The sequence below is a fragment of the Neoarius graeffei genome, chromosome 9 (genome assembly GCF_027579695.1).
Source record: "Neoarius graeffei isolate fNeoGra1 chromosome 9, fNeoGra1.pri, whole genome shotgun sequence".
In the NCBI taxonomy this organism is placed as follows: domain Eukaryota; kingdom Metazoa; phylum Chordata; class Actinopteri; order Siluriformes; family Ariidae; genus Neoarius; species Neoarius graeffei.
The window spans coordinates 50,324,822-50,342,428 of record NC_083577.1 but is presented as its reverse complement, the minus strand read 5'-3'; the positions used below and the strand labels follow the sequence as shown (position 1 = coordinate 50,342,428).

At 41.2% G+C, this 17,607-nt stretch overlaps 1 protein-coding gene across 2 annotated transcripts in view; it reads right to left on the bottom strand.

Annotated features, from left to right (window-relative positions):
* Positions 1-284: 284 nt before the first annotated feature.
* The window catches only part of stam2 (signal transducing adaptor molecule (SH3 domain and ITAM motif) 2), a 35,357-nt gene continuing 18,034 nt past the window's right edge, over positions 285-17,607 (bottom strand). The window contains exons 6-14 of one of the 2 annotated variants that reach the window (XM_060929731.1): positions 17,066-17,132; positions 14,902-15,094; positions 13,703-13,797; positions 12,365-12,447; positions 12,145-12,232; positions 11,983-12,037; positions 11,734-11,890; positions 2,117-2,268; positions 285-1,986 (exon numbers count right to left, since the gene is read on the bottom strand). In XM_060929731.1, coding sequence (XP_060785714.1) covers positions 1,800-1,986; positions 2,117-2,268; positions 11,734-11,890; positions 11,983-12,037; positions 12,145-12,232; positions 12,365-12,447; positions 13,703-13,797; positions 14,902-15,094; positions 17,066-17,132 — 1,077 coding nt within the window. In that variant the 3' untranslated portion in view covers positions 285-1,799. The remainder of the gene's footprint in view (positions 1,987-2,116; positions 2,269-11,733; positions 11,891-11,982; positions 12,038-12,144; positions 12,233-12,364; positions 12,448-13,702; positions 13,798-14,901; positions 15,095-17,065; positions 17,133-17,607) is intronic. The other variant, XM_060929732.1, reaches the window with a different exon arrangement.

Genomic DNA, 17,607 nt, shown 5'->3' with positions numbered 1-17,607 from the left:
ATAATTATTTCTGGAGAGATTGGTTTTTCTCTGAATAAATTTATTTCAAGGTTGGGTTTTTCTCATTTTTTTTTTCCATTGAGATGATGCTACTTCACCAAAAGGTGGATTTTTTTTCTTAACCTCCCCCCTCCTTTTTTTACCGATCTTTACAAGGGGTGCCAATAATCATGGAGGGCACTGTACACGTTGTTTGTGTTTGTACGGCAAGCCTATTTCGATCATTTTATTATTTGACGTAGGACACTGGTGTCAGGGGTTTCAAACAACAGTCTCTAAAACCATTTGGAACACGAGGCAAATTTATTTGGAAAGATATTACAATTTACTGTGTTACAAAAGTAATCTTAAAAATGAAGAAACAAAGTGACTTATGTTATAAAACATTGAGTCTATCAGAAGTATACAGGCTTATACAGGAACATCTGCCTCAATATTTAAATCTCATAGAACATACAGGCTTTTACAGATATACAGCAGCATCTAAAAATAATTCAAAAAATTGCATGTGTCTCTCTTATTTGACTTCCATCATGGGACAGAACAAGGCATCTGTTGGTAAAGGATTATCATACAGATAATATAGATGATCTATATTACCTCTGTTATCATACAGGTAGGTGCAGTACATAAAAGCCAAATATTCCACAAGAAATATACACAAGTCATTAATTGAGACAGGTTACGAAAATAAAGTGAACATGGTTCTCCTGTCAATAATCATACTACAGATTGGACACTGGTTTTGCTCAATTCTTTTTGACATGTTAAACTAATTTACTTTTGAAAAACTAAGGATCTTTCAGAATATATTCAGTCTGATATTAGTCTTGCAATAAAGAAACAAAAAGTACTCCATAACTCTTAAGTAATGATAATTATTTGGTCAAAGCATTACAGCTGTCCTCCAAAATATATTGTACATCTATATATCTAACACACAAAAAAGGTTTCACACATAAAGGCATCATTTATAGTTTCTTTTTACAGCATCACCATGATTTGTTACTTTGCAGAGTAAATTTTATCGAGGTTAAATTAGAGAAATCCAACTACAGTGAAAGCACTACTACTATTACTCACACAAAAATAGCACTTCTACACAGAAATTCAGGAATTAAGCATAAAGGGATTGCATTGTGCCCACTTTTAGCTAATATCAAAGCCAATCTTATAAACCTGCTCATGTGAGTCTCTGATTGCTGCCGACTACTGTAATGATCCCTAACTGCTACGGCTTGTCCATGTAACAGCAGTCTGATATCAACACAATGGTATTAAACCGTCTTAAACTGTCCATGCTTTTAGAGTAAACCTGGATATTAACCAAATTACTGAATGTCATGGCACTTTCATTTATTTCAGCATTTTGACCTCATGACCCTTTAATTACCCATTTAAAGACAGTAGGATATGACAGCTCAATTGTCAATCTGCCCAAAAAAAAACCCACCCAAATCACCACCCAGCAGACCAGATTTAAAGAATCCTATAACATCTCCTACAAATTATGTTGTCCTTAACTCAGGTTATGAATGTATGTCATAATCCTCAGTTGTGAATACAGCATGCTGGTGAAGCCAGGTTTGTATTCTTATTCATAGAAAAGAAGAATGATTTTTAAATTAAATACATGTTCATAAAATGGAAAATGTGGACGTCACCCTTCAAAATCCTATTAATTGCATTTATCAAATGGTTAAGTAGTGAGTTGCTGCTGAGCTGGATGTCTATTGCAGTACATCCTCAACATCAGGCAATTTCAGAGTCTGATGGCATGGACAGTGAGGTGCACAGTTTTACAGGAGGGGCTGTTGGTAATAAGCTGTCTGCTGTGGCTGGGTTGAAGGATGGGCAGGAGGAGCAACTGGATAAGCGGGTGGAGCCATACCAGGGTTAGCATTCTGATAAGCTGACATGTCCATAGCCACCTGCGGCGGGTAAGTGCCAGGAGCTTGGTTCATATACGGTGCAGCCAAACCACTGCTACAAGAGGAATGCAAACCAGAATTATCATAAATACATTATTTTTAACCAAATATGCTATGCTTTTAAATAAGCACTGGTTGGAGTGCAATAGACTGTGGTTAGTGTAGTTCCATGATTAAGACGATACCTGATGTAGGGAGGCTGCGCTGGTTGACTGGGGGCTGTAGAGTTTATTGTGGGGGGCAGAGAACAGAGGGGGGCAGCTTGGTCTGAGCCCAGACTGTAGCCTTGTGGGACGCCACCTGGTATGTAGGCTGCTGAGGGTTGGCCTGGATAACCCTAAACAAATTGTAGGAGCAAGAAGAGAAGAAATCTCAACTTTAATATACATCAGTCAGTCAGTGGCTCAACATTCCAAAACAGACCATACACTGGTCCATACAATAGTTCAGATGTGACCATTACACCAACATATGATCTTTCCCCAAACCATTGCCACAAAGCTGGAAACACACAATTATACTGAATTGTCTTTGTATACTGTAGCATTACAATTTCCCTTCACTGGAACTAAGGAGTCTAAACCTGTTCTAACATGATAATTCCCCTGTGCACAAAGCGAGGCCCATGAGAACATGGTTTGCCAATGCTGCTGTAAAAGAACTTGAGTGGCCTGTACAGAACCCTGACCTCAACCCTACTGAACACCTTTTAGGATGAACTGGGATGCTCACTGTGCCTGACCTCGCCAATTGTTGTATGCCTGAATGGGCAAATCCCCACAGTCACACTCCAAAATCTAGTATAAAGCCTTCCCAGAAGAGTGGAGGTAATTATCGCTGCAAAATGGGTGTAAATCTGGAATGGAATTTTTGAATGTACATATGGATGTGATGGTCAGGTGTCCACAAACTTTTGGCCATACAGTGTATATACCTAACAAATTTCATTTTTTTAAAAACCTACAGGGATATATGAATAATCTGTAGTTTTACCACAATACTATCAGAAATAATGTCTCATCTCATTATCTCTAGCCGCTTAAAGGGATAGTTCGGGATTTTTTACATGAATCTGTACGGCATCCCCATCAATAGTGTCGTGCAAACACACTGACTTACCCCGACAGCATCCTGCGAGTCCAGTTCTTGTCCAGTTTTGGTCCAGACGAAAGTAGTCCGGCAAGTTTGTTGGGGTCACGAAAGTAAAACTTTTTTCGTCTCAAAACAGTATGTGTTCAAAAGAGTGATATATTTGCATCACAAAACCGTTGCCAAATAAAAAGTCAGACCTCGAAATCGCTTGGCACTATTTTCTCTCCCTCGGTATCACTGCGCGCTGTCATGTTGACATCTGCGCAGGAATCAACACCTTTCTCATTGTTTGGCAGTGATTAGGAGTTCAGATCAGCGGCGCTAACAAGCTAATTTGAGAGCAAGAACAGCGACAAATTTATCACCTTCTATAACCTATACAATAATATATTTGTGAAAATGGTGCGCACTTGCGACTATCCAGGCTGTAGCAACAAAGATGTGGCTGAATCTCCGCACTCATTTCACCGTCGTAGTCAGACATGTTGTCGCTAACTTTGCTAGCAGTAAACAATGTAGTGATGTGTCAGTCGCGAACGATCCGGTTCAAAGAGCCGGCTCTTTGAAGTGAACGACGGGAGCCGGCTCTTCGGTGGGAGCCGAGTTGGGGAGCCGAATTAGTTTTTTGTCCTTAGGTGCCTCAGAGAGAGAGAGAGAGAGAGAGAGAGAGAGAGAGAGAGAGAGAGAGAGAGAGAGAGAGAGAGAGAGAGAGTTCAGCTCAGCTGAAGGATGATTGTCTATTTGACAACCATGATCATTGTTTTGTTGCCGTGAATTCCTAAAGCTCATGATATAAATTGTCGCTCATAAATTGACAGGTTCGGTTGGCAACCACCTTGGCATGGCCAGATTAATCTGCGGTATACAACGAGACAGCAGTCATTATAACAGGAGCATATTTGCTGTTCCAGCGGCTTCTCATTACTGGTGGAGCAGAGTGCGGCACTTTTTTCTCTTTTTCCATGCGCTCAAGGTGCCACATATTTTGTTGCACATTGTTCTGTGTTTGTTAAAATAATTTCCAACTTTGCTTCATAGTTTCTTAGGCCTGATTTATATTTCATAATTTATTTTGTGGCATTTTGTTCAAGGTCGAGTGTGAAATAAAGCCATAAAGGATAAACAGTTGATGTCTTCTGTGTATTTTATATTGGTAATATAACACAGTTTTGCATTATGTTTGTGAGAAAATAATTTATTAATTGGTAAGTAAGTTTTATTTCTATAGCTAGAACATTGTTACACTGCTATACTTTACAAAGCTTTACAATGGCTACAAAAACTAAAAAATAAAATGGAAAACATCCTATTGATAAAATATAAATAATAATGTAATTAATTAACTAGTTAATTGCAGCAATTAAATCAAAAATAAAATCTCAGGAGCCGTTTGGGAGCCAAAAGAGCCGGCTCCTTATAGTAAAAAGAGCCAAAAGAGCCGGCTCCCGAAAAAGAGCTGAAATTCCCATCACTAAAACAATGAATGAAACAGCCGTGGCTGTCACCTGGCGGCAGCGCGCAGTGATACCGAGGGAGAGAAAATAGTGCCAAGCGATTTCGAGGTCTGACTTTTTATTTGACAACGGTTTTGTGATGCAAATATATCACTCTTTTGAACACATACTGTTTTGAGACGAAAAACGTTTTACTTTCGTGACCCCAACAAACTTGCCGGACTACTTTCGTCTGGACCAAAACTGGACGAGAACTGGACTCACAGGATGCTGTCAGGGGTAAGTCAGTGTGTTTGCACGACACTATTGATGGGGATGCCATACAGATTCATGTCAAAAATCCCGAACTATCCTTTCAAACGAGGGCAAGCAGAAAGTTTCAACGACATGCTTTTGCTTTGGTGATTTTTATGATCGGTTATATCTTGCAGATCATATTTAAGTGCCAATTTCCTTTCAAAGTCTGGATAAGAATATTGTTTCGACAATTACTGGTTGGTACCTACCCACTGAGCTCGAATTAAATCAACATGCCCAATAAACAAACATCACTGCAGTGATGTGGCAGCATCAGCCCATGTGTGATGCCTTTGTCATGCGTAGACTAAGATCAAGTCCCTTAAGTCGACCCTGTGGAACAACCTGCAAGTCAAATCACTAGCATGGAACCTCGCTCAAATCGAAAGCCTGTTTTTCCACGGTATCCTCTAGCGGTTGCTCTCCCAGTATTTCTCACCATACATACAGGTTTCAGAGGTTTTCTTCTACGATCTTAAGCTACACCACTGGTCTCCAGAAAGGCCAATCTATGCTCAATAAAGCTCAATTCATTTCTACTTTCTCCACCCCTTCATCAATTTTAGTCCCAGGACTGAGGCATGAATGTGTGACTTCACCCACACTTAGAAGAAGAACTTTATTCATCACACGCTTGTGAAATTCCTCTCTGCATTTAACCCATCTGAAGCAGTGAACACACACACACACACACACACATACACACACACATACACACACACACACACACATGAGCAATGAGCACACACACACATACCCAGAGCAGTGGGGAGCCATGCTAACAACCCGGGGAGCAGTTGGGAGTTGGGTGCCTCGCTTAAGGGCACCTCAGCCGAAGGCCGTCCTAAATTAACCTAACCACGTCTTTAGACTGTGGGGGAAACTGGAGTACCCGGAGGAAACCCACACAGACACAGGGAGAACATGCAAACTCCATACAGAAAGGCCCTCAGCAGCCACTGGGCTCGAACACAGAACCTTTTTGCTGTGAGGTGACCGTGCTAACCACTTACACCAAACAGACCACTCGAAAATTAGAACATAAATGGCATCAAACAAAATTGGCAGTATTCCAATTAGCATGGAAGGAGAGCCTCTAAGCTCATGGTGCTGCTACATCAACGCATCTCTCCACATTAACAGAAGATAACAAAAATAATCCTAGAGTTATATTTAATACTATAGCAAAATTAACTAGGACTAAGACCACCACAGAAACATGCACACCTTCAATATGTAGTAGCGACAACTTCGTGAAAATTTTCAGTGACAAAATTGAAAATCAGGCAAGGGGAAAAAAAACAAAAAAACAAAAACAACTACTGTATTAATTTAAAGCCAGGCAATTTGATAAGTAACCCTGTAGATAACGATATAACTGTATCAGAACAGAAATTTTGCCAAGATAAGAAATATGTCCCTACATGATGCAGAAAAACTAGCTCATGTCTTTGCTATCCATTTTATTATTGTAATGCCTTACTGTCTGGATGTTCCAGTAAGTGCACAAACAAGCTCCAGTTAGTCCAGAATGCAGCAATAAGGGTCCTGACTAGAACTAGAAGATATGACCATCTTATCCACAATGCACCAGCTCCCAATCATATTACATATTGATTATAAAATACTACTCAAAATCAAAGTCCCTCTGACGCCAGAATCTGGTCTTCTTAGGCAGTCTTTCGTCCCAGGACTAACCAGTTCTTTAAGGCGTATGGGTGCGGCACCGAACTCCGTTTCGATAGCCCTCAGCCTCTCATCTATACAGCTAGGGTTACAGTGGGGAGTTAGTCCTCTGGTAACTGCGAGAGTTTGACTTCCCCACTCACATCTGTATTGCAGCGTGCCTTGCCAGATGGTAGTAGGTACCATTTTTATGATGGTCTTTGGTATGGCTCAACTGTGAGTAGAACTTGCAATCTTCCAGTCGAAAGGCGGACACGCTAACCGCTAGGCCAACTCACGGTCCAAACAAAAAACCAAACCAAAAAAAACCTACTACTGACCTTTAAAGCACTGAATGGTTTCATGCCACAAAATATTTGTTTAGTCAAACCTTTTGTGAATAGCTTTTTAATTAGGTAAAGGAGGCGATGTGAAGAATTTTGGTAAACTAGGATGTGTAGATGCCCCCCCCCACATGTTCACTCAGGTTTGTTGATGGTGGAGTGGCTGGCCGCTTTATGTCCCAGGGCTCCCTCACATCTGGTATTACCTTCTGGTTCTCCCTTTTAGTTACGGTGGTGCTTGAGAGTTTGTGAACCCTTTAGAATTTTCTATATTTCTGCATAAATATGACCTAAAACATCATCAGATTTTCACACAAGTCCTAAAAGAGAACCCAGTTAAACAAATGAGACAAAAATATTCTCTCATCTCATTATCTCTAGCTGCTTTACAGGGTTGCAGGCAAGCTGGAGCCTATCCCAGCTGACTACGGGCGAAAGGTGGGGTACACCCTGGACAAGTCGCCAGGTCATCACAGGGCTGACACATAGACACAGACAACCATTCACACTCACATTCACACCTACGGTCAATTTAGAGTCACCAGTTAACCTAACCTGCATATCTTTGGACTGTGGGGGGAACCGGAGCACCCGGAGGAAACCCACGCGGACACGGGGAGAACATGCAAACTCCACACAGAAAGGCCCTCACCGGCCACTGGGCTTGAACCTGGACCTTCTTGCTGTGAGGCGACAGCGCTAACCACTGCACCACCCCACAAAAATATTATACTTGGTCATTTATTAATTGAGGAAAATGATCCAATATTACATATCTATGAGTGGCAAAAGTATATGAACCTATAGGATTAACAGTTAATTTGAAGGTGAAATTAGAGTCAGGTGTTTTCAATCAATGGGATGACAAATCAGGTGTGAGTGGGCACCGTTTTATTTAAAGAACAGGGATTATGGTTTTGTTTTTTTGTATTTTTAACAACTACCTGTAGAGCCAAAGATAAATTTCCACATCTGTGGACCAATAAAGTATATTTGATTTGATCTATCAAAGTATGATCTTCACAACACATGTTTGTGGAAGTGTATCATGGCACGAACAAAGGAGATTTCTGAGGACCTCAGAAAAAGCGTTGTTGATGCTCATCAGGCTGGAAAAGGTTACAAAACCATCTCTAAAGAGTTTGGACTCCACCAATCCACAGTCAGACAGACTGTGTACAAATGGAGGAAATTCAAGACCATTGTTACCCTCCCCAGGAGTGGTCGACCAATAAAGATCACTCCAAGAGCAAGGCCTGTAACAGTCGGCGAGGTCACAAGGGTAACTTCTAAGCAACTGAAGGCCTCTCTCACATTGGCTAATGTTAATGTTCATGAGTCCACCATCAGGAGAACACTGAACAACAGTGGTGTGCATGGCAGGGTTGCAAGGATAAAGCCACTGCTTTCCAAAAAGAACATTGCTGCTCAACTGCAGTTTGCTAAAGATCACATGGACAAGCCAGAAGGCAATTGGAAAAATGAGTTGTGGATGGATGAGACCAAAATAGAACTTTTTGGTTTAAATGAGAAGCGTTATGTTTGGAGAAAGGAAAACACTGCATTCCAGCATAAGAACCTTATCCCATCTGTGAAACATGTTGGTGGTAGTATCATGGTTTGGGCCTGTTTTGCTGCATCTGGGCCAGGATGGCTTGCCATCATTGATGGAACAATGAATTCTGAATTATACCAGTGAATTCTAAAGGAAAATGTCAGGACATCGGTCCATGAACTGAATCTCAAGAGAAGGTGGGTCATGCAGCAAGACCACGACCCGAAGCACACAAGTCGTTCTACCAAAGAATGGTTAAAGAAGAATAAAGTTAATGTTTTGGAATGGCCAAGTCAAAGTCCTGACCTTAATCCAATTGAAATGTTATGGAAGGACCTGAATTGAGCAGTTCATGTGAGGAAACCCACCAACATCCCAGAGCTGAAGCTGTTCTGTATGGAGGAATGGGCTAAAATTCCTCCAAGCTGGTGTGCAGGACTGATCAACAGCTACTAGAAACGTTTAGTTGCAGTTATTGCTGCACAAGGGGGTCACACCAGATACTGAAAGCAAAGGTTCACATACTTTTGCCACTCACATATGTAATACTGGATCATTTTCCTCAATAAATAAATGACCAAGTACATTCTTTTTTTGTCTCATTTGTTTAACTGGGTTCTCTTTATCTACTTTTAGGACTTGTGTGAAAATCTGATGATGTTTTAGGTCATATTTATGCAGAAATATAGAAAATTCTAAAGGGTTCACAAACTTTCAAGCACCACTGTATGCTGTTACAGCTAGTCTTGCCGGAGTCCCTGTTTGCACTCGGCGCACAATGTACACTGCTCTAAACCATTACATGAGAATGGGGATACTGGACAACCTGTCTCTCTCAAGCTACAAATGTCACCCCTGAGATACCAGTAAAGTAAATTTATATATTATATATAAATACAGGGCGGCACGGTGGTGTAGTGGTTAGCGCTGTCGCCTCACAGCAAGAAGGTCCTGGGTTCGAGCCCCGTGGCCGGCGAGGGCCTTTCTGTGCGGAGTTTGCATGTTCTCCCTGTGTCCGCGTGGGTTTCCTCCGGGTGCTCCGGTTTCCCCCACAGTCCAAAGACATGCAGGTTAGGTTAACTGGTGACTCTAAATTGACCGTAGGTGTGAATGTGAGTGTGAATGGTTGTCTGTGTCTATGTGTCAGCCTTGTGATGACCTGGCGACTTGTCCAGGGTGTACCCCGCCTTTCGCCCGTAGTCAGCTGGGATAGGCTCCAGCTTGCCTGCGACCCTGTAGAAGGATAAAGCGGCTAGAGATAATGAGATATATAAATACATTTTTTTGTAAAGCTGCATTGCAACAGTGTCGATTGTTAATAGCACTGTAAAAATAAAACTGACTCAACTTCTTGTTTGACTGGATGAGGGAAAACAGGTTTGCTCATATTCATGAGATGGCCAAGGGGGAAGGATACAAAGAGAGAAAGGCCAATTATATGACTGCGTACTAAACAATGTTATTCTCTTTTTCACCATAATCCTTAGCCATACACCATCATCACCATCAACCTTTAGGTGATCCTTCAACACTCTTTGAATTGAAGGTGGCAACGACTAACAGCAAAATTCTCCCTTTGTGGTCAGCCCTACAGGGGCTTGTGGAGGTGGTAGGTTGCTAGGACAGGTTGCTAGGTCCCCCGGGGATCAATGCACACACTACACATAACCTCTCTAGAGCCAGTCATCTATTTATGACTTGTTTCACCGCTGGTATACACCCAGCTCTACCTGCAACAACAGGTAATACTACAGTCACAAGTTTCAACTTGTCTCACTGAGAACAGGTGAAATCAAATTTAACTTGAAGACAAAATGTATTGTCATCCAGTTAGTCCTGCAATCCAGCACACCAAGTCTGATGTGAATTTATTTTAAAATTATTTCGCGTTCTACTTCATGCTCATTTCATGTTGGTTTCGTGCAAGGACTGTCAGTAATGTCCGGAGTTGTTTAGTAGATATAGACATGTTCTATAATTTAGGGCAGGGGTATTGCTAGACATAAAGCTCAACACCCATGGTTTTGGGTACACCCATTGTTGGAATGGAGAAGACAACAGAAAGACTTTCATAATCTCGTTCTAGAGTAGAAGGTGAGACATGGATGTTGGGCGGCGTGATTAATGAACTGCGCACCCATTTTCCAGCTTGTCATTTCATTGTGTGACATCAGTGGAGCACAATGGAAAACCCTCATTTGACTGGTCAGGTGATCACTTTCACATGTGAAATTTTGGTGCAAACAAGATGCATCCAAATTTATTTTTTCATCATAAATTTTGTTCTTGGCATTTAACGACCTGCGTGATTTCATGTGAACATTCTGTCTGAAAATTCAGACTTGGTGTAGAACAGACCTGGGCATTTTCCGGCCCGCGGGCCGCATCCGGCCCTTTGGTTCATTCTGACCGCGTAAGGTTAATTAGAAATTACAAAATAAAAGTATTTCCTAATTTTACCTCATGCATGGACAATGTGCATTGCTTTTATTTTGAAGTTGTGTTCAACAAAAACGCAACGCGCGCGACATGAACATGATATGAAATCCCACGAAACCTAATCCCGCGATAACTACTTCCGTAATTTGTCCAGACCAACCACAAACTTGTACGTCATCCTCCAAACGGTCCAGCCAATCACATAGTGTGACATCACCAGCAGGCGCCGGAGCCCAAGCCGATCTGTAGATCTGAATCCTACACCGAATCGACTGATGATCATCTGTCAGCTGTGCTTCGCATCTCCACCTCAGACATTCAACCTGACTCTGATGCACTCGTTAAAGACCAACAGAGACTAAATTTCTCTCACTGAACAAATAAAAAACTGAAAAACACCAAATGAGGTGATTAGACTACAAATGTGGGCATCATTATTATAATCTGATGTATCTTGCTTGATATTTGGAGTAGAAAGACAATATTGTGATGTCTTTATTGTGTTTTGGGGTGAATGTGACTGAAAAAAAAAAAGAAGGTACAAACGTTCACATTTTGTTAACCATTGTTTTGGGAAATTTGATTGAATAAATGACATTTTTTGTAAGGCAACCTCGATTCTTCCATACTCTTACCAGTCTTAGCAGCTTGTAAAAACAATGTTATTTACTGCTTTATATAAAGAAATACAATTAATATTATGCAGAATTTAGTTCAGTCTTTTGGTCCGGCCCTCCACAAAATTTTCTGTTTCTCATGTGGCCCCATGGAAAAAATAATTGCCCACCCCTGGTGTAGAAGAAACTTTCCCCTCATCTACAAGTTGCTTTGGACTAAAGAGTCTGCTGAATGAAGACGTGTAATGCATGTGCGTTACTTTCCGGTTAATTTATGATTAAAGCGTGTGTCAGTTTTGTGAGTATAAGAAAGGGTCAAGCAAGGATGTATTGTGTCACCTGCATAGCTACAGCAGGAGGAGCAGCTGGATAAGTCCCCTGGGCAGTTGGCATCTTTGAGTATGCAGAGTACAGAGGAGCTTCATTCATTAACTTATTATAGAGCTCCAGGGCTTCTAGCACCTTCACGTTCAGCTCCGATAACTCTGAGTGCTTCCTACCAGGAACAGAAATCACATGCAAGTTAATATTAGTTCCTCTGGTAGACTGACAAGGTGTGATTTAAGATGATTTTTCATTTCCACAAACCTGTCAATCTCCTGCAATTTTTCATCTATCAGTGGATTCATCTGTGCACATTCAGCTACAATGGGGGAAAAAATTCAGGATCAATCAAATAACAGAACACTTGAAGGAGTCCAGCAGTAAAGTCCGTATTTAAAAACACGTTAATGCAAGATGTGTGTGTACCCTCCAACACGATCAGCTCAGAGCTGTCAGGTTTAGGGTCGGCTGGGTCCGTGTTCTGAAGTAAATACAAAGTTCTGTCCATCTTTTCCTATGGAAAACATTCACAGCACAGTGTTTAATCACATTTATGTATTTAGTGTCTCAGTCATATTCATTGCTTCCAAAGGTTTACATGCCAATAAATGTGGTGGATGTTAGGTAACTGGGTTTTAAATGTTACCTCGTCTATATGCACTGGTTCTGACTCTGCTTCAGCCTCTACTGTGGGCTCCTCAGGAACTGTAGTGTTTTCTACATGAGTGACTACAGAAAAGAACAATTATGGAGATTTACAATAACTGTTTATATGGTGATGGTATCTGACATTACATTAGAACAGTGGTTCTCAACTGGTTTTGCTGCAGGACCCACATTTCATGTTGGACATCAAGTCGCAACCCAACATTACACTAAAGCTGTTTATTGTAAGGAAGGAAACAAAGAAATGTATTCATTTTACATAATAATGTTATTAATACAAATAATTATCCTTAATGATGATAATTATTTACTACCCCAGATTACATGAAATGCATCAACTTACATATTGGGCTGTTAAGGTTGGAAATATCAGTTTATTAAATCCGATATAAAGTGAAAAATTAATGAGTCACATGACATTAATATGAAAATAGGCCACTATATAAATGCAGACACATAATCAGACTAACAAATAAATAACAAACACTGAGACAAATATTAAATAACTAACTGCACACTCAATATGGAAAATGGACAACCATTAAACACAATCATAATGAGGTTTAACAAGAACAGAGCTGAACTCCTAGCCTGCGGAAATCAATGGGAAACCTGAGGATGCGATTTCATGTTGATAAGCGTCTCAAAATCAGAATGGCATGATCAGATACAGCTGTTGCTTCGTCTGGTTGGCCCGCATAAGTCACCTGCCTTAATGCATGCTTTTATATGCGATTATTTACTTCCTTTTTTGAAACAATTTGCTTTGTCATATTTTTCCATGGCGGCATGGTGGTGTAGTGGTTAATGCTGTCGCCTCACAGCAAGAAGGTCCGGGTTCGAGCCCCGTGGCCGGCGAGGGCCTTTCTGTGCGGAGTTTGCATGTTCTCCCCGTGTCCGCGTGGGTTTCCTCCGGGTGCTCCGGTTTCCCCCACAGTCCAAAGACATGCAGGTTAGGTTAACTGGTGACTCTAAATTGAGCGTAGGTGTGAATGTGAGTGTGAATGGTTGTCTGTGTCTATGTGTCAGCCCTGTGATGACCTGGCGACTTGTCCAGGGTGTACCCCGCCTTTCGCCCGTGGTCAGCTGGGATAGGCTCCAGCTTGCCTGCGACCCTGTAGAAGGATAAAGCGGCTACAGATAATGAGATGAGATATTTTTCCATGGTTCTCCATGTTATCACTTGCATTTAGCAACATTTTTTTTTTTTCCTTCCCAGCCGTCCACAACCCAATCATAAAGGGCCCATGATCCACTTTTGGGTCACGACCCACCAGTTGAGAAACACTGCGTTAGAATATTTTAGCAAGTGTTTTACCTGGTTCTGGATCTGCATTTAGGTTGGTTGTGACAAAGTTAGATGGAAACAGTCCTACTCCTCTATGATTCTCTCCTTTCCACCAATTTGGATCACTGTTGAATAGGAAGGTGTTACAACAACAACAAGCATGTTGATTGTAATGTTACAAATGAATTACAAATAAAATAGTGCACTTTAAAGGAACAGTCCACCGTACTTCCATAATGAAATATGCTCTTATCTGAATTGAGACGAGCTGCTCCGTACCTCTCCGAGCTTTGCGCGACCTCCCAGTCAGTCAGACGCGCTGTCACTCCTGTTAGCAATGTAGCTAGGCTCAGCATGGTCAATGGTATTTTTTGGGGCTGTAGTTAGATGCGACCAAACTCTTCCGCGTTTCTCCTGTTTACATAGGTTTATATGACCAGTGACATGAAACAAGTTCAGTTACACAAATTGAAACGTAGCGATTTTCTATGCTATGGAAAGTCCGCACTATAATGACAGGCGTACTAACACCTTCTGCGCGCTTCGGCAGTGCATCAATGCATCAATCAAAGTCCGCACTATAATGACATGCGTACTAACACCTTCTGCGCGCTTCGGCAGCGCATCAATGCATCAATCAAAGTCCGCACTATAATGACATGCGTACTAACACCTTCTGCGCGCTTCGGCAGTGCATCAATGCGCTGCTGAAGCGCGCAGAAGGTGTTAGTACGCCTGTCATTATAGTGCGGACTTTCCATAGCATAGAAAATCGCTACGTTTCAATTTGTGTAACTGAACTTGTTTCATGTCACTGGTCATATAAACCTATGTAAACAGGAAAAACGTGGAAGAGTTTGGTCGCATCTAACTACAGCCCCAAAAAATACCATTGGCCATGCTGAGCCTAGCTACATTGCTAACAGGAGTGACGGCGCGTCTGACTGCGTCTGACTGACTGGGAGGTCGCGCAAAGCTCGGAGAGGTACGGAGCAGCTCGTCTCAATTCAGATAAGAGCATATTTCATTATGGAAGTACGGTGGACTGTTCCTTTAAGCTTGACATAAAAATGTCAGAGAGCAGACTTAATTTTGAGATACGGTTCAAGCATTATGCATAGCGCCTGTTCTGCTCCAAGAGTCTTTCTGTTATTTTGTGCATTCTGGAGGGGTTTTTTTTGTCTCGTCTTACATGTTAAGCTATTACAGAATTATTGTGAAGGTCATACCTGTCATCCAGGACAAGGACAACCTCACCAGCCTTAAAGGTGAGTTCATTGTCCTCAGCTGCTTCAAAGTCGTAGAGAGCACGCACTTTACGTGTTTCTTTAATGTTGTTAGTATTGAAGGGAGGGTCAGCCGTCACAAAAAGTGGTCGAGTTTCTGCTCCTTGTTTTTGTTCCTGCAAGGATAACTCAATCGCTGCACAGAAGCAGACACAAGGGCCTTTATCATTTCATTTTTCTCTTATTTAATATCAGTACCAATAAAAAGCATAAACTGAATGAGTAAGTAACAAAATGCTATCTCTCTCTACACACATAGGGCTGCAAAAGTAGGTATACAGTAATGAAAAACAAAACGTTCGTACAAAACATTAGTATTAAATGAAACCTATCACCACTATTATAATACTAGCAATACTGGAATGATCCTTACTGTATACCCCCTGTATATAGTGCTGAGCGTAAATGAGTGCACCCCCTTTGAAAATCAACATTTTAAACAATATCTCAATGAACACAATCAATTTCCAAAATGTTGAAAGACAAAGTTTAATATAACATCTGTTTAACTTATAACGTGAAAGTAAGGTTAATAATATAACTTAGATTACACATTTTTCAGTTTTACTCAAATTAGGGTGGTGCAAAAATGAGTACACCCCACAACAAAAACTATGACATCTAGTACTTTGTATGGCCTCCATGATTTTTAATGACAGCACCAAGTCTTCTAGGCATGGAACGAACAAGTTGGTGACATTTTGCAACATCAATCTTTTTCCATTCTTCAACAATGACCTCTTTTAGTGACTGGATGCTGGATGGAGAGTGATGCTCAACTTGTCTCTTCAGAATTCCCCATAGGTGTTCGATTGGGTTCAGATCAGGAGACATACTTGGCCACTGAATCACTTTCACCCTGTTCTTCTTCAGAAATCCAACAGTGGCCTTAGATGTGCATTTAGTCATGTTGGAAAAGTGCACAGCCACCAAGGGCATGGAGTGATGGTAGCATCTTCTCTTTCAGTATAGAGCAATACATCTGTGAATTCATGATGCCATCAGTGAAATGCAGCTCCCCGACACCAGCAGCACTCATGCAGCCCCACATAAGGACACTGCCACCACCATGTTTCACTGTAGGCACCATGCATTTTTCTTTGTATTCCTCACCTTTGCGAGGCCATGCAGTTTTGAAGCTATCAGTTCCAAAATCATTTATCTTGGTCTCATCACTCCAGAGTATGGAGTCCCAGTAGTCTTCATCTTTGTCAGCATGGGCCCTGGCAAACTCTAGGCAGGCTTTTTTGTGCCTGGGCTTTAGGAGAGGCTTCTTTCGTGGACGGCATCCATGCATGCCATTCCTCTGCAGTGTACGCCGTATTGTGTCACGGGAAATAGTCACCCCAGTTTGGCTTTCTACTTCTTGAGATAACTGCAGTGAACTTGCATGCCGATTTTCTTCAACCCTTCTCATCAGAAGACGCTCCTGTCAAGGTGTTAACTTCCATGGACGACCTGGACGTCTCTGTGAGATGGTTGCAGTTCCATCTTTCTTAAATTTTTGTACCACTTTTGCTACAGTATTCTGACTAAGTAAAGCTTTGCTGATCTTCTTGTAGCCTTCACCTTTGTGGTGTAAAGAAATTATTTTCCTTTGGGGAATTCTGAAGAGACAAGTTGAGCATCACTCTCCATCCAGCATCCAGTCACAGTCATTGTTGAAGAATGGAAAAAGATTGATGTTGCAAAATGTCGCCAACTTGTTCGTTCCATGCCTAGAAAACTTGGTGCTGTCATTAAAAATCATGGAGGCCATACAAAGTACTAGATGTAGTAGTTTTTGTTGTGGGGTGTAATCATTTTTGCACCACCCTAATTTGAGTAAAACTGAAAAATGTGTAATCCAAGTTATATTATTAACCTTACTTTCACGTTATAAGTTAAACAGATGTTATATTAAACTTTGCCTTTTCAACATTTTGGAAATTGTTTGTGTTCATTGAGATATTGTTTAAAATGTTATTTTTCAAAGGGGGTGTACTGTGTGTGTGTATATATATATATATATATATATATATATATATATATATATATATATATATATATATATATAAAGTATTCTATTCTCCATAAAATAGAAATTGCAGCAGGGAGGTGCGGTCACCTTTGGCAAGGTCGTCATCATCATCAGGTGCTCGGTTGGTGGCAGTGGTGCTGCTGGACTTGATAAACTGCAGTCAACAAAGATCAATAAAGTAAAGGTCACTTCATCAGATCAAAAGGTCAGTGTAGCGCACAATACTCCATGACAAATGCCAACTCTACAAAGCTGCACTGGTATGTTCAAGTGAGAATTTGGTACTTTCAAGGGAAATGCACACTGTGCTCTTTCAACAGTGCTCTTTCAACAGTAGATGCCTAGTAATGGTCCATCATGTGTCAAAACAAAAATGAAGCGCGGGGGGGGGGATCTTGTGATGCAACGATTACAAATATGTGGAAGGAAATTCCATTGTAAACTCTCAGCCTTCTCCTACTCCCATGTCTCATCATCATTGCTCAACAACACCTATTGTTTTTGCTCACCAACAACAGAAGGGCTGCAAGGAACACTTTTCCACTACAAGCCTAAAACATGTCTATATAGCAAGCTGACTCGCATTACAGATGTAGCAGTAGGGAAACAGACGCTGTCTTTCCATCACG